The sequence below is a fragment of the Papio anubis genome, chromosome 4 (genome assembly GCF_008728515.1).
Source record: "Papio anubis isolate 15944 chromosome 4, Panubis1.0, whole genome shotgun sequence".
Taxonomy (NCBI): Eukaryota; Metazoa; Chordata; class Mammalia; order Primates; family Cercopithecidae; genus Papio; species Papio anubis.
Genome location: NC_044979.1, coordinates 18770770 through 18795731, shown reverse-complemented (window position 1 = coordinate 18795731; position 24962 = coordinate 18770770). Strand labels below are relative to the sequence as shown.

The following is a 24962-nucleotide window of genomic DNA, read 5'->3' as shown; positions in this document are numbered from 1 at the left end:
AAAATCTTTCATTATAAAGCATTTATTTATTTTATTTATTATTATTATATTATTATTATTATTTTATTTTGAGAAGGAGTTTTGCTCTCGTTGCCCAGGCTGGAGTGCAATGGCATGATCTCGGCTCACCGCAACCTCTGCCTACCAGGTTCGAGCGACTCACCTGCCTCAGCCTCCCGAGTAGCTGGGATTACAGGCATGCGCCACCATGCCCAGCTAATTTGGTATTTTTAGTAGAGATGGGATTTCTCCATGTTGGTCAGGCTGGTCTTGAACTCCCAACCTCAGGTGATCTGCTTGCCTCCGTCTCCCAACGTGCTGGGATTATAGGTATGAGCCACTGTGCCCAGCCCAAAGCATTCATTTTTTAGCATTAGTTTTTAATTTATGTAAGCGATACTGATTTTCATGTATGATCACGACATAAAATTTCCTTTTAAAATGAATTCATTTCAGTTTATCTAAAAGAAATTGGGAAGTAAGTAATAGTACAGGCAACTTGCAGATATGGCCAAAATTATAAAGGTGTTATACTAATAACTGAATTTAGAAGATTAAGGCCTTAATACTCATTGAGACTTATTGCCTCAATTGGCTTTCTTGCCCTGAAAGGTTAGGATAAAAATGGAGAAGTTAGTTAACTCTCTGAAATACAATAACCATCAACTAGATACCTTTTTAAAGGAATTGCAATATTTTCTTTATAAAACATACTTTAGCCAGGTGCGGTGGCTCACACCTGTAATCCCAGCACTTTGGAAGGCCGAGGGGGGTGGATCACTTGAGGTTAGGAGTTCAAGACCAGCCTGGCCAACGTGGTAAAACCCTGCCTCTACTAAAAATACAAAAATTAGCTGGGCACAATGGTGCATGCCTGTAGTCCTAGCTACTCAGGAAGCTGAGGCATGAGTATGGCTTGAACCTGGGAGATGGAGGTTGCAGTGAACTGAGATCGTGCCACTGCACTCCAGCCTGGACAAGAGAGCAAGACTCTGTCTCAAAAACAACAACAACAAAACTAAAAACCATATATTCTTGGCTGTTTCAGGGGTGGGGCTACCAAAGCCTGGTTAAGTGCTGCCCAAGGCAGAGGCTGGTGCTGGTGAGCTCTAGGCTGGCCTTCCCCGCTCCACCCCCTGCAACTGTACCGTGCACTATTCAGTTCTGTAGAAACGGGAAGCTCAGGGTAACTCACAGTCCCCACCCCAGACACTTCTTCTTTTCAGGCACATTTCAAAACAAAATCAGGATCTATATACAAGATAAGTTGGTGTAGTAGCTGAATATTGGCCCCCTAAAATGTCCACATCCTAGCCTCTGGAACTTGTGAATGCAACCTTAGACGGCAAAAGTGATTTTGAAGATGTGATTAAGTTGAAGGTCATGAAATGGGGTAAGTATTCTGAATTGTTTGGGTGGGCCCCAGGTGTAATCACGAGGTCCTTATAAAAAGGACACAGGAGTCGTCAGAGCGAGAGAAGGCAGTGTGAGGACTGGAAGCAGAGCTGGACGGTTATGACCATGAGCCAGGGAGACAAGGAGTGGACACCCCCTACCGTCTCCAGAAGGAGCCAGCCCTGCGGACACCTTGCCTGTAGACCAGCGAGGTTGATTTTGGACTTCTGGCCTCCAGAGCTGTCCAAGAATAAATTTGTATTGTTTTAAATCCCTCAGCTTGTGGCTACTTGTTACAACAGAAATAAAAAACTAATACAGTTGGGAAATATAACTTCACCTAAAAATATTCCTTCACAGCCGGGCGTGGTGGCTCACGCCTGTAATCCCAGCACTTTGAGAGGGTGAGGCGGGCCCATCACCTGAGGTCAGAAGTTCGAGACCAGCCTGGTCAATATGGTGAAACCCCATCTCTACTAAAAATACAAAAAATAGCTGGGCGTGGTGGCGCATGCCTGTAATCCCAGCTACTCGGGAGGCTGAGGCAGGAGAATTGCTTAAACCTGAGAGGCGAAGGTTGCAGTGAGCTGAGATCGTGCCATTGTACTCCAGCCTGGGCAACAAGAGCGAAACTCTGTCTCAAAAACAAACAAACAAAAACTCTTCACTTCTGACAGGATTCTGCATATTGATCTGTTATGTAAGACACTTACTATACATATCAACAGGGTCTCGCTCTGTTGCCCAGGCTGGAGTGCAGTGGTGTGATCATAGCTCATTGTAACTGTGAACTCCTGGACTCAAGCGGTCCTCCTGCCTCAGTCTCCCAAGTAGCTAGTACTACAGGCATGCACCCCCACACCTGGCTAATTAATTTTTTTTTTTTAGAATTTTTTTTTTTTAGCATCTCACTTTGTTGCCCAGGCTGGTCTGAACTCCTGACCTCAAGTGATCCTTGGCCTCCCAAAGTGCTAGGATTACAGGAGTGAGCCACTGTGCCTGGCCCATTTAAAATAATTCTAATGGCAAAGGATTCAATTAACAAGTCTCAAAATCGATGTAAGTTTTGCACAGGCATTCACGTGGCTGAAGTACCAAACATGTTATCATGAATTAAGTGCGTAACATCTGACAACGGTGACACATTTTATTTTTGTGTTATTGTGAACTCATGGATTCAAAATATGTTTGATGTGTTTTGATCCATTACAATTATTATTTTATTGAGCAAATTGTCCATGTATCAGTCTTGCTGGCCTGAAGTCAAGGTGTCAGGCAGGCTGGTTCCTTCTGGGGGATCCAAGGGAATATTGGTTTCTTGCCTCCTTGGTTCACGGTTGCTTCACTCTAATCTCTGCTTCCAGGCATCATGTTGCCCAAAGTAAATGAGTTGATGATGTATAATCCTCTAACTGGGAGGGACAGGCATGTCTTAACCCATTATGCAATCTGCTGTGTCTCAAGTGTTTCTGACTTGAGGAGTTGGTGGATTGTGATTGCAATGGTGATGTAGATATGATTGGGAAACAACAGATTTAGAGGGAAAATTAAGATCAGATTTAGATTAAGTGTAAAATGCCTAACAGATAGTCAAAGCATCCATCAAGTTGGAAGTTGGATAAAGAGGACTGGAGCTCAGTGGAGAAAATGGAGCTAGAGTTAAAGATGTGGAATTATTGACTTATAGATGGTATTGAAGTGATGGGAGTCAACATAACGAAAGGAACCAGCAAAGATGGGGAGGAGCAGTCTTTGAGGTAGGAGGAGTGGTGTCATGGAAACAGGGAAGAGAGTGCTTCAGGAAGGAGGAATGTTCATCTCTATCAAAATCCTACTGAGGGATCAGTAAAGAAATCATGGGATTGATAAGATCAAAATCATCAATGATCTTGATTAGGGCAGCACCAGGGAAGTTGTGGGTACAGAAGCTTAGTTGGAGTGGGTGGAGGAGAAACTAAGGGCACAGAAGGGGAGAAAGCTGTCTAGACAATGCTTTCAAGGAGTCTTACTGGGAAGCAATGAAGAAAAATAAAGTAATGGCCGAATCCAGGGAGTTTGCCTTTTGTCCTTTAAGATGGAAGAGACTAGAATATGGATGCTGATAGGAATGATCCAGTCGAAATGGAGAAATCAATGCAACAGAAAGGAACAATAATTGAGAATAATGAGTAAGGACAAGGACCAAAACTATCAAGATTGGCTTTAGATAGGTAAAGACTCTCTCCCTCTCTCTCTCTTTCTCATCACGATCATCGGTTCATTAGTATCTGTTATTAATACACTTTTGGTTTCTAAGCAACCTGCCTTTTTCTCGGTATATTGTCTGCATGTTCTCATGTGGTGGTTTATCCACAAAGTCTTAGCCTGGAGGACAGGAAGGGACAGTAAGTAGGGTTAGTGAATAACGGCACTTGTCTGAAATGTGGCTGACCTCGTTTTAACTCTGACTCAATTGCTTAGCAGCACCTTGGGTACATTATTTACCTCCTAAGCTTTTATTTCCTAAACAGTAATATAAGAATAGTATTTATTTCTATCCTTATATGATTATTGGAGGGCTTGTACAAGACAGTATATAAAAAGTACTAAGCGTAGTGCCTGAGACACAGAAAACTAAAAACTATTGTAAATTATAATAATAGTAATGATTGTATAACTCTTGTATGTCAATACATGTATAATGTATTTTTCTTGTGCAGTGACAAAGTTATTATTAGGCTAATGACTGCAATGACTATGTCTTTGTGGTACCTACATTACTGGTGAAAGAACTAAACACCAGCCAGATATTTATGTATTTACTGAGTAGTCTTCTATTTTTTTTCCAGAGGGGCAAAGGTTATAAGCGGTCTCTTTTTCTAGGCCTTAGGCAACAAATTATAATGGCTGTCATTCATAAATCTTGTATATGGGGCTGCACAGAACTGAAAAAACAATAGGAAGGTCTTGTAACTCGAACATATCTGTTCTTCTGAGGTTTGCATGTGTGCATCTTACAGCACATTAATATTCAGAAGTTTCCTATTGGAATGCAACTATCACACAATAAAACCACAACATTAAAAAATGTATGGAATGCAGCTAAAGAACTACTTAGAGGAAGATTTATAGCTTTAAATGCATTCATTGAAAGCAAGTGAACTAAACTATTAACTTAAGAAGCTAAAAGAAAACAACAACAAGGAACAAAGTGTCAGCCGCCCCCCAAAATAGAAGGAAGTCCACAATCAAAATATGAGCATAAATCAATGAACTAGAAAACAACAAAAATCAGAAATGATCAACAAAGAAAAGGTTGGTGCTTTGAAAAGATAAATAAAAATAGATAAACCCATAGCACAACTAATCAAGAACAACTTTTCCAGGCGGACTAGGAGTAGGAGGAAATATCTTCAACCCAATAAAGGATATCTACCAAAACTCTAAAGCAAAACCTCACACTTAATTTTGAAACATTAGCTGCATTTCTGCAGAGTCAAGAACAAGAAAAGGATGCTTACTCTTCCTGCTTCCTTTTTGTACTAGAGATTTTAGCCAATGTAATCAGAAAAGAAAATGAGAAGTCAGACAAAAGGATTAAAGAGAATGGACTGGTGTTATTTGCATAAAACATAATTATCAGCAAAGGAAATCAAAGAAATTCCACATGTAAACCAATAAAACTAATCAGAAAGTTCAGAAGGATCATTGATTACAACATTGGCATTAAAAAAAAAGGTGCTCCTATAAATGAGCAACACCAATAAATGTATGTAAATAGCAAAAAGATACTCTTCTGTGCACAAAATCATAAGTGTTACTGAAGGACAGAGAGAATAAAATCAACAGAGAGATACAACACATTCATAGATGAGACAAATTGATGCTGTAATAATGTTGCTATGTTCTAAATTAATGTATAAATGTAATGCAGTTCCAAAACAATCCAAATAACATTTTTTCATCAAATTGGACTAATTCTAAAACTAATATGAAAACGTAAGTTATAAAAATGTATTTTATGGTAAAAGGAATTTGAGTAAGAGAAAAAAAGACAAAAAAAGAGAATAAAAAGAAGTAATCTATAAAAAAGAGGAAAAAACTGTGTTTTAGAGTTATAATAATTAAAATAGTGAAGCATTAGCATAAGCTAGATAAATGAATCAGAATAGATCCAAGCCCCATACTACTAAGGAGCACGATAGAAGTGACATTATAAATCAGTGGGAAAAAGGGAGCAGTGCAGCAGGCACACTGTCCCTTTGCCAACCCCTTGGAGGGATGTAATTGGCTGTGGGACAGGATTATTTTACCAGGGTCCCACTGAAATCCCAATTCTGTTGAGCCACCTCTCATTGTAGGATCTGGCTCAACACACCCTCTGATGACTGATTTGGCTTCTCAAGTACCTGGAAAGGAGGTACTCTAAGAAGGAGATGTCCGATTCTTATTGCTTGGAAAAAAATACTCACCATTATAAATTTGTAAATGAACAGTCTTGTTTGCAGGTTGTATTTTAGGAGCTAGCCTAGCTACTACTGACATGTGAGTGAGTGTGTATCAGATGATTTCCAGCCCTGAGGGCAAACTGAGATTGAGGTCTTCAGGGAATGGAGAGGGGGCTGAACATGAGGATGAGGATGCCAGGGTGGACATGAGGTGCTAAAAGGGAAACAGAAGATCTCATGCGTAAAGTCTGTATTGCACCATTCCCCCACTCCCACCCCCCCCCCACCCCCCTGCCGCCCAGGAACATCTGCCTTGAGGCATGATTTAAGTAGTTTCAATCCTTACAGTTTCTCTGGGTGTGGGTGTGGGTGAGAAACGGGACAAGGATAAAGGGAATGGAATTTACAGTCAACTAACAAGGCTGTGGTTAGCTATTAGCTAAGTCAGTGAAAACTATTCAGATTTATCTGCTTATCTTCCTCTTCACACCCAGATATGTGCATGAAGTCAGCTTGCAGTCACCTATCAATGATTGCTCATTTTCCAACTAATTTTTTAATCAGTTAGTGCAGCACAATTCTGCCTGCCACCTAGATAAACCATACTGTGGGAATGAGAAGAAGGGAGAAGAAGAAGGAGGAGGAGGAGGAGGAGGAGGAAGAGGAGGAGGAGAGGAAAGAAGGAAGGAAGGAAGGAAGGAGGGAAGGAGGGAGGGAGGGAGGGAAGGAGGGAAGGAAGGAAGGGAGAGAGGGAAGGAAGGAAAGGAGGGAAGGAGGGAAGGAAGTTAGTTAATAATGTCAAAGTTGGGAAATATTTTTGAGAATGAGAAAGAAATGATAGGAAAATGTGTTTTCTCTCTCTAGTAAGGAAATAGATGCAGCCATCAAAATACATTGATGTAGCTACCAAATTAGAAAAAAGTTTTATGAGAGCATTTGGTGCAAAGGATACACTGACAGTAGGACTAGCTGGGACAAACTTTATGTAAAATAATTATATATTACATACCAGTGTTTAAAACCAGTGACTCATGGATCTCAGGTCAAGAAAATCTTCATGCACAAAGTGTGGGAAAACCTCGATTCACAGAAATGCTAACTGTAGCAGCATAACTCAAAGTAGCTAAAATATAGAAAACACCCTAAGTATTTGACAATAAGAATGGCTTAGTAAATTATAATATGCCTATAAGAGCATTCTTAAGCAGCCATAAAAATGATATTTATAAAGGATTAATAACATGGAGATGTTTTTCCTTATGTTAAATGAAAAAGGCAGAAATCTGGATAAACAGAAAGAGAAATAAGCCAGGCACAGTGGCTCTTGCCAATAATCAAGACACTTTGGGAGGCTGAGGCAGGCAGATCACTTGAGCCCAGGAGTTTGAGACCAGCCTGGGCAACACAGTGAGACCCTGTTTCTACAAAAAAAAAAAATTAGCCACATGTGGTTGCACACACCTGTAGTCCTAGCTACTTGGGAGGCTGTGGTGGGAGGATCACTTGAGCCTGAGAGGCAGAGGCTGCAGTGAACTGAAATCACACCACTGCACTCCAGCCTGGGCAACAGAGTGAGACTGCTAAAAAAAAAAAAAAGAAAAAAAATAGAAATATAGGAAAAATATAGAGAGAGAATGTAATAGCAAACATAAAAAATACACAGAGTAAAAAAACCGAGAGAGTGACAATAGAAAGAGAGTAGGCTTTCTCCCTGACAGTTCTAGCTTTTGTGTTCAAATTTCTGTGAAGCACTTCAAAATGTGTCTCGGAAAGCCAGCAAACCTCACACTCTGCTTCCATTTCTTAACAAAACCTTTTGAAAAGGCATCAATTTAAGGATCTATTTCTAATAAAGCCTCTGATGTGGCCATGATGTGTAATGGAATTGCTGGCAAAGCCCACGAGGGCCATGCACGTTGAAACCATAGAGTAACCATGACAAAGGGCTTCTCTTCTCCAAAGTGCAGGACAGTGGGTAACCTGGCACCGCTGGGCTTCACCTGTTCTTGGAGCATCACAATTTTTACCCCCGGAGAAGCGCTGTTTGCCAAGGGAACCTTTCACCGTTTCAAGTACATCAGCTGAAGTTTTTGAAAGCAGTGCACCAAGTAGGAATTCTTTGGTAGTGACAGTGAGGATGTAATGACCGAACGGAGGCCCTGGCTATACCCTTCTCCCGCACAATTCAGGAGAAGCCAATTCCTGGAGGAAGATAATTTCTATTTTCTTTTGTTCCAAGCCTCAATCAGTTTGACCATCTCCTTAATATGTGATTCATCAAAATACCCCCAATTTATCAGGAGTGGCTTCTTTGGCTAAACAATGGGCTAAGCACCCGTGTTGAATCCATCAAGAGAAGGTTTTAGGCTGGGTGCAGTGGTTCACGCCTGTAATCCCCACACTTTGGAAGACCAAGACAGGCAAATCACCTGAGGTCAGGAGTTCAAGACCAGCCTGTCCAACATGGTGAAACTCTGTCTCTACTAAAAATACAAAAATTAGCCTGGCATGGTGGTGGGCGCCTGTAATCCTGGCTACTCGGGAGGCTGAGGCAGGGGAATCGCTTGAGCCCAGGAAGAGGAGGTTGCAGTGAACTGAGATTGTGCCACTGCACTCCAGCCTGGGTGGACTGGAGTGAGACTCTGCCTCAAAAATAAATAATAAATAAATAAATAAAGAGAAGGCCGAGGAAGATAAAATACAGGAAATTTTCCAGCCTTTACAAATTGAACCTGAATTTGGAAATGATCCAATGGCCTGATTTATTTTGAGACTGGACAGTAAGTTGTGCTGCTGGCACTGCAGTATTTGTGTCCTGTAGCATTTAATGACCTCTATCGTTGTGAAAATAAAACCAAAAGATGCTGTCTGAAGCTATATATACTTTACGTTGCCATTTTCCGACTTAAGTATCCTTGATGTAAACAATGACAGGTGTCCATAACCATAATTGTGGGATACATTTGCATTGATTCACATCAAAGGAAACCCATTGTAAACATCAGAACATGGTGACTGCCTGATCATTGCATACTACCTGCTTTACACAGGAGCATCCCTGGCCACCTGCACTTTTTAAATTGGCACAGGACTTAATGGCACAATTTGGCGTAAAAGGATTTCTTTTTTACAATGACAATTTTTTAAGTAACAGGAAGATATTTAAAAACAACTTTTCACTGACCCTGTAAGACTCACTCATAGGTGTCCCTAGTGTACCACTTACCTAGGGCTGCCATATCAAAGTACTACAAACTGAGTGGCTGAAAACTCCAGAATTTATTTATTTATTTATTCATTTTTTTGAGATGGAGTTTTGCTCTGTCACCCAGGCTGAAGTGTACTGGCACAAAAATGGCTCACTGCAGCCTCAAACTCCTGGGCTCAAGTGATCCTCCTATCCCAGTCTTCCAAGTAGCTGGGACTATAGGTGTGTGCCACCATATCTGGCTAATTTTTTTTTTTTTTTTTTTTGAGACGGGATCTTGCTTCATTGTCCTGGCTGGAGTGCAGTGACACAATCTTGGCTCACTACAACTTCCACTTCCTGGGTTCAAGCAATTCTTATGCCTCAACCTCTTGAGTAGCTGGGATTACAAGCACGCACCACCATGCCCGGTTAATTTTTGTAATTTTTTGTTTGTTTGTTTTTAGTAGAGATGAGGTTTCACCATGTTGGCCAGGCTGACCTCAAACTCCTGACCTCAAGTGATCAACCTGCCTCGGCTTCCCGAAGAGCTGGAATTACAGGCATGAGCCACCACAACCAGGCTCACTCAGCTAATTTTTTTTATGCTTTGTAGAGATGAAGGTCTTGCTGTGTTGCCCAGGCTGGTCTCAAACTCCTGGGCTCAAACAATTGTCCTACCGTGGCCTTCCAAAGTGCTAGTTTTATAGGCATGGGACACCACACCTAGACCACCAGAAATGTATTGTTTCACAGTTCTGGGCCAGAAGCCTGAAATTGAGGGGTCTGCAGGGCTATGTTCCCTAGGAAATCTATAGGGGAGAATCCTTCCTTGCCTCTTCCTAGTTTCTAGCGGTTTGCTGATTATCTTTGACATTCCTTGGCTTGCAGTGGCCTGACACCTCTCCCTGCTTTCATAGTCACTCAGCACTTTCCTGTGAATGTCTGTCTTCACATGGCCATCTTCTCATAAGGACACCAGTCATACTGGATTGAGGGGCCTCTGTACTTCAGTATGACTTTATTTTATTTATTTATATTTTTGAGACAGAGTCTCACTCTGTCACCCAGGCTGGAGTGCAGTGGTGCAATCTTGGCTCGCTGCAACCTCCTCCTCCCAGGTTCAAGAGATTCTCTTACCTTAGCCTCCCGAGTTGCTAGGATTACAAGCATAGAACACTACACCTGGTTAATTTTTTGCATTTTTAGTGAGATGGGGTTTCACCATGCTGGCTAGGCTGGTCTTGAGCTCCTGGCCTCAAGTGATCTGCCTGCCTCAGCCTCCCAAAGTGCTGGGATTACAGGCGTCAGCTGCCATGCCCAGCCTATATGACTTCATCTTAACCAATTACATTTGCAGTGACCCTATTTCCAAGTAAGGTCACATTCTGAGATTAGGACTTCTGAAGGTTAGAACTTCAACTTAGCTTTTTGGTGGTGATACAATTCAACCCACTACACCTGGGGTTCATGGATTTTGGGTTAAGAACGTGTTGAGACAGTCTGAGGGCAGCCGGGGGGCCCTGAGACCAGAGGGTATGAAACCAGAGTACAGAGAAGGAAGTGGTAGCAAGACAAATGGAACCCATTTTGCTATTTCGCCCATAAATTTGGTGGCAATGATCTCTCCCTGCAGATTTGGGTGCAGGGACTTGAGTTACTGATGGCAATATTTGGCCAGTTTCCAGTTGAAGATGCTCAAGTTCCAGATTTGAGTCGAGGCTACAAAGGGAAGTTTGTGGTGGTGTCCAGGACACTCTCTGCTGACGCCATATGTTTGAAAATGTCTGAATTTTGTGCATAGACACACTAGCAGTATTTTCATAAGTGGAGTTACATAATTAGGGCATGGACTTGCATAATAATTAGCATGTGTAATTAGGCACAGACTTCTTGTCCTTTAGACAATCAAGACATCTAATTACAAAATTAAGATGTAATTATGTGGTCCAAGGTCTACATCTTTTTTTCTACCCATTAGAGATTACATTTAGAAAATAATTCAAAAAAAGTTGATGAAGAAATGAACATAGACAGTGATTTGAGGATGTTAAAGAAAGTGGTAAGTGGGCTGGTAAGTTGCCTTTGGTCCTTCCTCTCAGTTGTAAGGGGAATTATTTAAAACATTATAGTCCACTTGAAAGAATAACTTTTACCAACTGTGCTGTCAACCTTCGGTACTCACACTAATGAAGAGGAGTGTTGGTATGACTAATCCATGGCGTTCACGCGTGGCTCTTGAGTGTGGTTTGTAATCACACTTGAACATGGACCTAAATGTGATGTACTGGGAAGTCATTCAAACCTATTAATGGAGCCATCCGGTAGAAATCTTAGGACAGCTTGGGATAGAGGACATCCTGCCTTCCTGTTCTGCCCTGATTCTCCTTTGTGACCACTTTAAAAATCGACTCATTGGCCAGGTGTAGTGGCTTATGCCTTTAATCCCAGCACTTTGGGAGGCCAAGGCAGGGGGATCGCTTGAGGCCAGGAGTTAAGACCAACCTGGGCAATATAGAGAGACCCTGTCTCTACAAAGAATCTGAAATACTAGTTGAGAGTGGTGGCACATACCTGTAGTCCCAGCTACTTGGGAGGTTGAGGCAGGAGAATCACTTGAGCCCAGGAGTTTTAGGCTGCAGTGAGCCTCCACTGCACTCCAGCCTGGGTGACAGAAAGAGACCCTGTCTCTAAAGAAATAAATAGCACACTGTTCAGAATAATGCAAACCAGCGCTTAAGCTGTGTTTCCTTTCCCTGAATATTTGAGTATTTTTATTTTAAGTACTCCTTATTGACTGCAGGTGGGAAAGATCAAAGACTATAGCAAATACTCTGTCCTTCAAAAAAGAGTGATTCTTATAGCAGTAATAGTTGAGTTTCAATACACACAGAAAGCTAGATTGTGCTGATAGTCTCCATGTTTTTCCTTGCCCTTAAATTGTGATTTGACTGATCTCTGCGTGATGCTAAACAACCAGTTTGACTCATTAATTTTGCTGAACTAACTGAACTTTTGACCTAATTGGCTGCTGGTTAGGGATCAGAGCCATATGTGCAGGTTTTTCTAAGCCAGTTCTGACTTTAACTGTGTTATCCCTCTGTTCCTATAAACTGTTGAAATACCGTAGTAATTCCCATGTTTTGACAACCACACGCTCTTCTCAGACTGCCGCTTTCTCCTGGAAAGTGGCACAGAAATCTGTCGGACCACGCTTCCTGATTTTTGGTTAAGAAAATATGCTTCCCATATGGTTGCAGGCCGAGAAAACAAAGACTTAAAGAGGTTGTAAGCATTTGGTGATAGGTCTTCTCCTCATGGCGCCTTCCCTCCGTTCCTATTTTTCATATTCTCTATAAGGCCAGGGAATGTGGTGAGGGACAAATTATGTGGGTGGCAGGGAGGGGTTAGTCTTGACCATGAAAGTACCCACATTTTCACAGGGAGCTTTTGCCATTCTTAGTTTTTTGTTTTTTTTTTTTTACCTTGCCTTCTGAGCAATTGCTCATGATAGATTTAGAGGCAAAGGAAAGGAACTGGAGAGAGGGGCATTTTTAAAACAATTTATTAAGAGGAATTCTAGATCAGAGATGGGCAGTTGGACTACATCGTCTCTAAGGCATCTCCGGCTCAGAGGTTTCAGGATTCCTTGATTTCCAGCTGGTCACTCAACAGGAGGTTGACTGGACTCCTATTCTACTCACTCAACTCTGGGCCTCTAATTTTTCATTTCTTAAATGTGGTGACCGGAAACCTATTCTTTTGCCTTTACTTCCAGAAATCTCAGTACTTCCAGTTCCTAACAGAGCCTAAAGCATGAATGCAACTTCATCTCTCAGCTTTTGAAATCTGCTTTTCCCTCCAGGTACTCCACGTCAGCATTCTCAAGACTGGAGAAGTTAGGCCTCAGACATCCCAAGCCTTCTCCTTTTATTGGAAATTTGATGTATTTCCGCCAGGTAAGAGCTGTCTTCCATTGGCTTCCATTATAAAATATGCTAAGGGCTGGGTATGGTGGCTCATGCCTGTAATCCCAGCACTTTGGGAGACCGAGGCGTGTGGATCACCTGAGGTCAGGAGTTCGAGACCAGTCTGACCAACATGGTGAAACCCCGTCTCTACTAAATACAAAAAATTAGCTGGGCCTGGTGGCACATGCCTGTAATCCCAGCTACTTGGGAGGCTGAGGCAGGAGAATCACTTGAACCCGGGAGGTGGAGGTTGCAATGAGCCGAGATTGCCCCATTGTACTTTAGCCTAGGCAACAAGAGCGAAAATCCATCTCAAAAAATAAAATAAAATAAAATAAAATAAAATAAAATAAAATAAAATATGCTGAGCCCAGGACAGGCTTTCTGCATGAAACGTTGGTCTTGTCCAGGTCCCCACACCTCAAGTGGTAAAGGTATTCTGTGATGCCATGATCCCTCCTCTACTATTATGAATTTTTATGTGATGGCAAGAATCTATCTCTTATCACTATCAATATGTATTGAGTCCTGTCATCCATTCACTTACCCATTTCCCCCAAATACCATGTATTGCTTGTCTAAATACACAGACCCTAGAGTGTAGAAGAAGAGATTACTTGTGGCCTCAAGCGCACTGTCAAATGATGGCGTGCAACACCAGATGAGATACATCCTAGCACTAGATAGGGTAGTATAGACGGTAGCTGTGGTCTTCTGTCAGAGGAGAGGGTGATCTGTCAGGGCTACAATCATCCTAGGGAACTTCCTGAAGAAGGAGGTCCTTCAGGGGCTGTGGACATAGAGACGAGGATACGCACACCAGGTGGGCGGCACCATATATGTGAGCGCACCAACATAAGAATGACGGCTCAGGTTGACCAGCAGCCTGAACTAACTAGAGGCCAAATGTTAGGGTGCACTGGACAATGTAGTTGGGTGAGAGAAAGGGGGACTAGATGCTTACAGGATAGGAAGGCAAGTGAAGAACTATTTGTGTGTTAACATTTTTGAGAAGGAGAGGGACTTTGAAATGGACTACACTCTGCAGGGAAGAAGAATATAGGTTAGTGCTGTAGAACCCAAATGTTGCTGAATCCCAGGGGTGAAGCCACAATGGCTCGGACTAGGAGGTGATGAGAGTGAAAAGAGATGGATAATTGGGAGCAAAATGAAGAACTCTTGTGGCAAATTAGTGTAGAGAATTCAAGGCAAAGTGAGTGAAACATAAGTCTAAGCTTTGAGCCAGGGGAGCGGGGAGAATGGCCGTGGGTTGACGGAAATAAAACGTTGCGCAGGGGAGTGGTTCAGGGAGAAGATAAGTTTTTGCCAGAGTGACATACCAGTGGAAATGGCCAGCAGACATTTGTAGATATAGGTCAGGACTTCATGGTCTACGGTTACTTTTTCTCACGTTCGGTTTTCTCAGAAGCCAGATGGCTTATTCAGATAAGTCACGGGGACACTGACTCCAGACCAAACACCAGGAGCCAGAAGACCCTGCGTGGGAAGAACCACCAAGCCAAACAAAGGCAGGAAGACTACATTTGGGACAATCCTGATAATATCTCTTCAACATCTCTAGAATTTCCCCATCCCTACCTCCGGAAAGGCTGGTCCTTGGCACTAGATAGAAAAGAAAGCTGCTCTTTCTGTCCTTTTCTGCTCCCACCTTCCTAATTATTTCTTTTCCATTCCTTTCTGTGTCCATCACCTTTTCCATGATTTGTCATTGTTGTTTCTGTCTTTCTAGTGTTTTTAAACACCTTCTCCTCTCATCTCTCTCTCTGGGGTGGGCAGTTCACAACTTTTAAGCTCACAAACAACAATCTCAATGAGGCTTCCTGTTAGCCCCTTGAAATAAGTGTGAAGAAATTTTAAAGTGTCAAGATAGAACAACAAACCAGATCGGAAAGCTAAAGAAAATGCATTTCACACATTTCTGGGGGGAAACGATCAGTTGTATTCCGCGGAGTAATTAATTTGGTATTAGCATTCTGAGGAAAACAGCGTAGCTGTCGATGTGAGGAGAACGCTGTGCTCCCGGCTCTGGAGAGCCTCCACATATGCTCCTTTGCAGCCCGCCATCCTCACAGCTACAAGCCCTGCCAAGTTCTTTCTAGAACATAGTAATTTCGGTGACTATTTTTATATTCATATATGCTTTCCTTGATGTATGGCAAGCTTACGCTGCAGAATTCAGTAGATTTAGTGAGAAAGGCATGTGTTTCCATGCAGGACATCCACTCTTCTAACCCCCAACTTTCCACCTTCATTCCACCCCTTACGTATCTGCCACATACTCCATTCTCACAACACAAATCTACCATTTGCCATCCCCAACCCCCACCCCAACTCATGAGTATTTTCAGGTCTAGTCCATTCCCACCACACAATGGATCTAGCATTTTCCACCCCTCCTTCAACCCAGCTACACTTCTTTCCCATTATAAAATGTGTCTAGCCAGGCACGGTGGCTCACACCTGTAATCCCAGCACTTTGGGAGGCCAAGGCAGGCAGATGACCTGAGGTCAGGAGTTCCAGACCAGCCTGGCCAACATGGTGAAATCCTGTCTCTACTAAAAGTACAAAAATTAGCCGTGTGTGGTGACACATGCCTGTAATCCCAGCTACTCAGGAGGCTGAGGCAGGAGAATCGCTTGAACCTGGGAGGTGGAGGTTGCAGTGAGCTGAGATCACACCACTGCACTCCAGCCTGGGTGGCAGAGCAAAACTCTGTCTCAAAAAAGAAAAAAAAAAAAAAAAAAAAAAAAGTGTCTAGCATTTTGTCTTATATATCTCAAACATGTTGAATTTAATTAAAGTTTAACTTGAATGAATCATGATAATTCAGAATTTGTGACAATTTTGATAGACTCAGTAGAAGTTACATATAGTGGCAGTAAAAAGGGCCATATGATAATGCTAAATCAAATTTCAGAGGGCAATGTTATAGTTGAGAAAGCAAATTTTTTGAATATTTTAGCAGCAAGTATTCATAAGTAGTTTAAGAACTGGTGATCTCTCCTGTCCAAGACTTTTACATGGCCATTTTTTAAGCCGTTTGTTTATTACAATATTTCAAAGTACTTGAAAGCAATGTAACTTCCATTCTTTTTTATTGTTTCTGTAATTGTGTTCTTGCTGTTCCAGATTTTTTTCTGAATAAGTTTGAATAATTGGAATTTAGCTTAATCTTATTCTTACTATAGCACTGTGTTTCCTTCAGGGTTTCTGGGAAAGCCAAATGGAGCTCAGAAAGCTGTATGGACCTCTGTGTGGGTAAGAAGGACACTCAACGTTTCTATTATGTACGATATTTTGATTTTCACATGTTGAACTGATATGGAAGAAATGCCAAGATTAGGAATTTGTATGTGTTTCTATTTTCCAAAGGGCCCACAAAGAGGGTGTCCTGCAGTACAGACAAGGCTTCTAGAGAAGACCCTGGGGTTGCCCATGGGGGAACTGTGCTGGCCTGAAAGAATACCACTTTCCAGGCTTTGCAGCCTTGCTGGGCCGGGCACATCATCATCTCCCCCTGCTGTGCTGAGGGTTGTTGCCATGGGATGTGGTGGCCCCCTTGCCTCAGAGCACAAACTGTCCAACTTGCCTTGATGGTGCGCAGCAGGTCATATCCCATGAGCGTATCTGAACCTTACTCAGACTCGGGTCCTTCAGCCCATGGGGAAAGTGTGCTGCCAGCAACATGACCGTGTAGTTTATCACCCAGTCCAGTTCCCTTTCGAAAGTGAAAGGAAGTGCTATTAATAACTACCCCAGGATGACCGTGTCAACTAAGACTATCCCGGATATGCTGGGGCATATGGTCACCCTAGTTCTTGGCCGTGTAAAGTAATATAGCCCTTCTCTTTGTTTTCCCTGAATTTCTCCTCTTTATGCTCCTTCGTTTCTAAAATTCCAGATTCTGGTGAGCAAACGCACATTCAGACCACTTACTCTATTCAAGATTTAACAGGCTTGAATTGCATTGATTCTCAACATGTGTCTTCCCACACTGAAGTCCTAATCATTTCAGTCGGTTTTTACACAGCTTCTCCTCAGCCACTGAGCGATTTTTTTGCAGCTTTTCCTAGACCTCTGGGTCAGCAATCACTTTTGTAGGTGCATTAAAGTTCTCCTGTGTTGCTGACGTACATTCCAATGGGCTCCAGTGATTTGAGGGTCCTGTCTCCATAGGATTCGTGATGTCTGTTCTCCTGATACCATGTTTGAAAGGGATTGGCTTGTCCTCTTTAGGGAAATGGCCCCACCTAGGAGGCCCATAGTTTCGGTCAAGTTCTTCTACCTACTTTTTGGTTTGCTATGTGGCCCTGAAAAAGTAACAAATTAAGATGTTAAGATGCTCTCTGTATTAGTCATTGCTGCATAATAGACTACCCCAAAACTCAGTGACATAAGCAACAATTTATGATTTATCATGTGTCTAAGGGTCAGCTGGAGTTGGCTGGCCTAAGCTGCACTTGGCTGGTTGGCTCTGCTGGACTTCTGGGTGTATCTGCTGGGGAGGTCTCATGTGGGTCACCAAGGCTCTGCATGTCTCTCATCCTCCTTGGAAGTGTAAGCTCGGCTGGCAGGTTCTCACGGTAAAGGCAAAGACTCAAGAGAGGAAGGCTGATGGTGCAAGAACATGATACATTTCTGCTGCATCATTTCAGCTTATACCCTATTGGTCAAACCAAGTCACATGGCTAAACCCAAGATGTGGGTAGGAGAGCACTGTGGCCACTTTGAAGCCAAAGGAAGGCACCTGGCCCAGTCTGACACTCATGGAGCAGGGAGGTGTACTCCTCGGAAGGATGAGTGGGGAGGCAAGGCATGTCTTTAAATAACAAGCAGCCCTACTGCACTCCCTAAGATCTCTTTCAACTTGACCTTCACTTACTTTTTAATTTTTACTTTTTAGTGCATAACTTCTTGCTTTAAGTGTGATAGGTGCTCGATAAAGGCTGAAGAGAGTGAACTGTCTACCTTTCTCTTACCGTTGTGTGGTTCTATTGCTTTTTTGTTTTGTTGTTGTTGTTGTTGTTGTTTTGTTGTTGTTGTTATTTGTTTGTTTTTGAGATGGAGTCTTGCTCTGTCGCCCAGGCTGGAGTGCAGTAGCGCGATCTCGGCTCACTGCAACCTCTGCCTCCTGAGCTCAAACGATGCTCCTGCCTCAGCCTCCCGGACAGTGGCCTCCTGCCACCATGCCTGGCTAATTTTTGTATTTTTAGTAGAGACGGGGTTTCGCCATGTTAGCCGGGTTAGTCTCAAACTCCTGACCTCAAGTGACCCGCCCATCTTGGCCTCCCAAAGTGCTGGGATTACAGCGTGAGCCCCCGCGCCCGGCCTATTGCTTTTTAAAGCTTCTCATTCCAGCTCTTTCTTTCCAACAGTCTCATTCTGCAGCTGACTTGGCAATGACTTAGAGACTGTCTCATGTGCTTCTGAGACACAGCACTGACTCAGAATGACGGTGCCTTCACCAGAATCAGAAAAAGTCCTGACTGAGTTTGAATTCTAGGAACCACTTTTCTTGAGTGCTTCTTGTACAGATATCCAAAGTAGAGCCTTTGGGTATTTAAAAATAATTTTTAAATGCCAGATGAAGAGTTTAAAGGGCACTGTATGAACCAGTTGTGTGTGTGTGTGTGTGTGTGTGTGTGTGTGTGTGTGAGAGAGAGAGAGACAGAGAAGGAGAGAAAAAGAGAGAGAAGGAGAGAAAGAGAGAAAATGACAGGGAGAGAGAAAGAGAGAGAAAAGGAGACAGAAAGAGACAGAGAGAAAGAGAGAGAGAGAAGGAGAGAGAGAGAGAGAGAGGAGAGGTGGAGCGAACTGGTTTCCTTGACAACAGGATATCCAATCAACTTTTTCCTCCAACTTTAACTAAGTTAACACAATTTATCCTTTTCATTTCAAGAAAACCTAAATCATAGGGAATGATTTCAAATGAGGTTATAGAGATCAAAATTGCAGTATCATCTCCATCCTTTGTTCCCACTTCTAGTGAAAAGGAAAAAAGAAAGGTGATGGCATAATTTCTTCCTATAAAGCTATCAACCTTCCTCCTTTGGAAAAAAAAGATGAGCCATAAAACGCTGACTTCTTTTTAAATGTGTCTACTCCCAGATTTAGAGGCAATATGGTGGCGGTGTAAAAATGAAAGGGTTGAACCAGTCTAAGTTGAATGTCTTTTCTAACTCTAAATGTTATTTTCTTACTGCTTAAATTTTAGCAACGTAGTTTCACTGATTGGGAATGGACTATGCTCAATGAACAACAAAGACTCTTCTTGCAGAGAACAATTTAATTTAAATTACATTAGTTTTTAGGCTACTTTTATTACTAGGAAATATAATCAATCCCAGCTTGATCCTCTTAAAAACTGAAATAATAGATTGATTCATCATTTGACAAGTGAAATGCCACATTACACTGTTGATGTCATGTAGAGATGCGTAGGGCCTTTAGATGACAGCTTGGCACTGAATGTTGGGAGAAAAATGGGCAGGGCAAATCTCACTGCTCTAGACTGGAAAGCCAAATATGATGACAATGTATACTTATTATCTGGTTGTCACCCTAGCAACTCAGAGTTTGAGGCTCAAAACTGGAAACTGACTCCTTACTCTATCCCCTCCCCCACTCCCTGCCATGGGGACAATAGGGCTGGAGAAGGTTTCCATCAGGATGGGCAGATAACATCGATGCTTATCGTTACCACCAACACTGCCACCACCACCACCATCACCACCACCATCATCAAGAACAAAATATCTTCACCAAGTGTCTACTTATGTAGCCTGCTTTGCCAGGTTCTGTGTAAATAAAACTACACACGGTGTCTCTACCTTCTTTGAACTTGAATGTAAAGCAGGAGGACTGGTGTGGATACCTATACAACTATTAGTCGTGGGGATACCTGATAAAAAACTCTCCTGAATTGCACAGCAGCCTGGCCACATACCACAAAGAAGGCAAGGCTTTATTGCTTTGGATAACCTTCATTGATTAATGATTACTTGTTATCTCCTTCAGGCTAAGAATGAGCCCCAAGTTGGATTTATATTCCCTCCCAAACTCTGTAAGAACAGAATCAACGTTATCGTCATACATTGGTGATTGAATATGGTTTATATGCAATATATATCAATATTGAATATAAACATATATTGATATATATTCAATATATCCTGTTTGGATAGAGATTATATTCCCTCCAATTTGTAGCTGGACTTTGTAACCCAGTAGATGATAAGCCTTATTAATTACTTATAGTTAAGTAAGAATAAATACTTACACAGCACCCTAAGTTTAGATCATTAGCAACTCCTAAAGGCCCCCATTCAAAGCTCCTTTTCCCTTTATTTCATTGTTTGTGTGTGTGTGTGTGTGTGTGCATTGTTTTGTTTTATTTTGATTTTTTGAGGCAGAATCTTGCTCTGTCATGCAGGCTGGAGTGCAGTAGCACAATCTCAGCTCATGGCAACCTCCACCTGCCAGGTTCAAGTGATTCTCTGGTGCCTCAGCCCATGAGGTTGCTGGGATTACAGGCATGTGCCACCATGCCCAGCAAATTTTTGTATTTTTGGTAGAGACAGGGCTTCACCATGTTGGCCAGGCTGGTCTCAAACTCCTGACCTCAAGTGATCCACGTGCCTCGGCCTCCCAAAATGTTGGAATTACAGGCATGAGTCAACATATCTAGCCTATTTGATTGTCTTTTAAATGCTTGCTCTATTGTTCTACTTTTACTTAGCCTCATCCCCGTTTCTTCTTCCCCCCACATCACTTTAGTTTTTATCTTGGCTCCCTCTTGTTGAACTTGACTTTCACACTTCCTGGCATCCATCACCTATGCCACTCCATTTTGGTAAGTGGCACCTGCATCCCTGGATCCCTTCATGATGCTGGCCTTGTTGCATAACCTCATATACTCCCATCGGAGCATCACGTTGTAGGTAGTAGGTAAGCATGAACTTTGTACAGAATTCATAAAGTACAAATGAATGTAAGAAAAAAGTACACTTGCTCCCACCCTAGGGCCCAGCTGCTCCTTCACAGAGGCAACCTCTGTTAAACATTTCTTTATAGTCAAATGGATCATATATAATACATGCTGTTCCTTACCTTGCTTTGTTCATTAATGGTATTTAGGAAATTGTCTCATTTTGCTTCATTCATTCCTGTTAAATTATGTAGTATTTTTAAGGATTTTCTTGTATGAATGTATCCTAATTTTTAAAACAAGTTCTCAATTGATAAATATCTCTTACTTTTACAAATATCATTGCAGTGAAGATTTTCATATACACATCATAGATGTCTGGGGTTAGCATGCAAGATAAATTCCTAGAAATGGAATTATTAGGTCAAAGATGGTCTATGTTTTTAATTTTGATAAATATGACCAAATTGTTCTCTCTAGGGATTATATCAGTTTAGACTCCCATAAATATGCATATGTTCTTTCCATACTTGTCACTAAAATGTGTGGTCACAATTTTAAATCTGTACCATTTGATGGTATATTGCTGCAATTTCAAGGTGCATTTCTCTAATTATGAGCAAGTTTGAGTATCTTTTCCCATGTTTAAAATGCAGTGTATTTTGTTTTGTGAGGGATCGTTTGGCACTTCTCTGTTGGGTTATTGATCTTTTCCCACTTTATTTGTAGAAGCTCTTTGCATATTAAAGAAAGTAGCCTTTTATATGCCTTAAATATTTTCTCCTCTTTATCATTGCCTTTGACTTTGCTTATTATGTATTTCTTCCAATCAGAAAACGTTTGTTTCTGTGTTGTTGACTTTAGTTGATTTTAGCAGTGTCTACATTTTGTATCTTACTCAGAAAGGTTTTCTCCACCAAGGATATTTTTTCATAAACTTCCATTTTTCTAGTTTTTTAAATTGTATTTTTAAAACATAGAATGTTTGACATATGAGGAATTTGTTTGCAAGATGGAGTTAGGGACACACCCTTTTTCCCCCCAGAGGGTAGAGTTCCATCTAAAACTTCATCCTTTTCCAATTGATTTGAAATGTCACTTTTATCGTTTATTAATTCCTAGGTGTATTTCTGACTTCTCTGTTCTGTTGTACTGCTTAATTACAAGCCAGGGCTGCACTGAATATCCTTATCTGGATGTCACGCTTGTAGCTTCTTGTACCTAGCTGCGGTAGGGTGTTCTAAGAACATCTTTGTAATATCAAAGCCTGAAGCAATCTATCTCCCAAAGAACCTTAGGTCCCATACTGAAAAAAAAAAAATCAATTTAGCAAATAAATAAGCCTTTGGTATAAAGGGCCTGACACTTAGCTTCAAAGTTCACACCACAGGAGGGGGAGGTGTCTCATATGCCTCCAAGTTGGAGGTTTTTAGCACCATTTTTTAAATTTAATTAGCTAGCATGCATGAACTAATAGCACCTTGTCACCAGGCAGTGAGGAAGTTGAGAACTTTGGGATACATAAGGAAAAGCATGTGGCATCAGCAATCAAAATAACAAGGTCGTTTCAACACTTTTTAAAGCTCAGTTTCCATGGTGCCATCCATTAGGAGAGTTTGTGTTCCGGAAGTGACTAAGGTGTGAACACTTTTCATGTAATTGCTCTTAACCATCATGTTTATGTACTATTTAGATGGGGTTGAAGAACAGCATAGAGATGGTTTACTTTAATACTGGCAGATGGCTATGTCATCCACTGTGGGAGATTTCCTGGCCTACCACTATGGATCAAGAACCACAGGAGTTGAAGGGCTCTGAAAGACTCACCTGTTGGACGTGCTTGATCTTTGACTTAGACAATATGAGACATCTGAATTCACTGGGCTTGAAAATGTGGCTGAGGACAGGGTAGGGTGGAAACTATTGCTGATTTGTCCAAGAAAACACAAGTATTTAGACTCAAATTGGGCAGCTGACACCTAGAGATAGCACTTGCTTTTAAACTGGACTGAGCTCAGTAGAATCGTAGATGTTGAAGAATGGTGGAAATTAAGCCACCGTTGCATAAGAGCATCCCAGACACTGATGCTAAGGAGTCAAACTTTAGGTTTTTGCAGCTGATATAAAGTGCAAGCCTCAGTATGAGGCTCATTTACTAAATGTTTGACCCCAAAATGTGGCTCAATTCTGAGAGGAATTGATGAAAATGAAAATATGCTATGATCATTGAGAAAACACAATAGCCTTGAAACAGTGGAATTAAACACAGAAGTTCTGAATTATCCTAACATCTCTGGCCATGAGGCCAAACTGTGGGCAATATTTGGGTCCCCTAGCTTGGTGAAAGCTGGCTTTCATGAAAGCATGGAAAGCAAAGTTGTGCATTGCAGTTCCCAATAATGTGAATCTGAAAGCAAAATTCATGTGAGACCATCATGATGGTCTGTAGGTCATAATTATTGAGCATCATTCAGTGAGTGAAATATCAATATTCTCACTGGTCAAAATAGCTTAATCATGAACACTAAGCCTGTAAGAGCACATTTTTTAAATGACTGGAATTCACTACACTGCATTATTGCATTTTAGGGGGCCATTATTCTCTAAAAGTGAATGCCCCGAGTTAGTGTGCTGATGTTTTAGGAGGCCTTGGAGAATAGGAGGAAAGTTGTCCACAGGACAGCTATCACCAAGCCGAGCACTCTGCCCAATAGGTGGATTATCAAAGGAACAATTGTCCAAAGATAAGTGGCTTAGACCAAAGAGATGGAGGAATTTGATTTGAGTCCCACTTTTCTTGAATGAACCATTCATAGATTCTTCACCTTTACCTGCTACCAACATGATCTCGTTATACCAAATAGTGTATTGCTACAAAGCTTCCGTGCTTTCTTATGATTTAAGACCACCTTCTTTCCTAGTCTTGATCCAAAGACGCTTCTGAAGTTTATCTAATTTTCTGGACTTCTGACTTCTTGTTTCAGCCCATTTATTTTATACCAGTTCATTTCCCCCTATCCTCTTTTTTTTTTTTTTTTTTACAGGGTCTCACTCTGTTGCCCAGGCTGGAGTGCAGTGGCGTGATCTCGGCTCACTGCAAGCTCCGCCTCAGTCTCCAGAGTAGCTGGGACTACAGGCGCCCACCAGCACGCCGGGAGAATTTTTTGTATTTTTAGAGGAGACGGGATTTCACCGTGTTAGCCAAGCCCTCCATCCTCCTTCTATAACAGCATGTGGGTGATGGTTGTTGCATATTTTAATGACTACTGCTGTCCAAGTCTTTGTGACCCACTCTCACAAAGATCAAGAACCTGTATTAATTCCCTCTTCTTTGGGTAGAAACATCCAACAGGGCATGATAGCTTACAATAGAAATCTGCGGTTAAAATCCCAGCTTCAACTTTCTTTCTCTCTACTGCTTGTTACCTTTCACTTCCCCTCTCCAGCTTTAGTTCTCTTGGATGTAAAAGGTGGGATTTGGACTAAGTTGGTGACTTTGACGCTGTTTAATCACGAGCCTCAGTAAATAATATATTAACCACATTGTTATCTAATACACACACATACACTTGAAATAAAAGTTTTACAGAAGAATACCTTATTCACAGTATAAGAACCACTTTGTTCTATTCTATTGTATTGTATTCTATCCGTAAAAAACAAAACATTTACAAGCTGGTCACAGCCCATTAAATTGATTTCATGACCACTAGTGAGTCAAAATCAGCAATCTGAGAAGCAAAGGGCCAGATGATATCTGAAGTCCTTTCCAGTCATAAACTGGGTGACAACAAGCCAATGACACAGTCCCTATCAGTGTGCATCAGAAAATTGTTAGAGGCCCTTGTGTTTGCCTCTTTGTTGTTTAAGATTCTGAGAAACCTCTGACAAAATCACTACAAGCCCACTGTCCGCTGCTGAAGCCGAATTCCAGCGGAAGCACTCCTCCTGCAGAGACCAGGCTCCCGCACCTGACTGTGGGCCCAGGCTGGGCACCTCCCACCCTATGGCACCTTCTTATTCTTTAAAATCA

The 24962-nt window shown here is 41.8% G+C and overlaps 1 protein-coding gene across 7 annotated transcripts in view; it reads left to right on the top strand.

Moving 5' to 3' along the window:
- The window catches only part of TBXAS1 (thromboxane A synthase 1), a 213263-nt gene that overhangs the window by 30348 nt on the left and 157953 nt on the right, over positions 1-24962 (top strand). For 6 of the 7 annotated variants that reach the window (XM_031665114.1, XM_031665111.1, XM_021936332.2 and 3 more), the window contains exons 2-3: positions 12875-12968; positions 16208-16260. Coding sequence is in view for 6 of the 7 variants with exons in the window: in XM_031665111.1 (XP_031520971.1) it covers positions 12875-12968; positions 16208-16260 (147 nt within the window). In the remaining variant the exon portion in view is untranslated. Of the gene's footprint in view, positions 1-1001; positions 1394-12874; positions 12969-16207; positions 16261-24962 lie in introns of those variants that run through there. The other variant, XM_031665112.1, reaches the window with a different exon arrangement.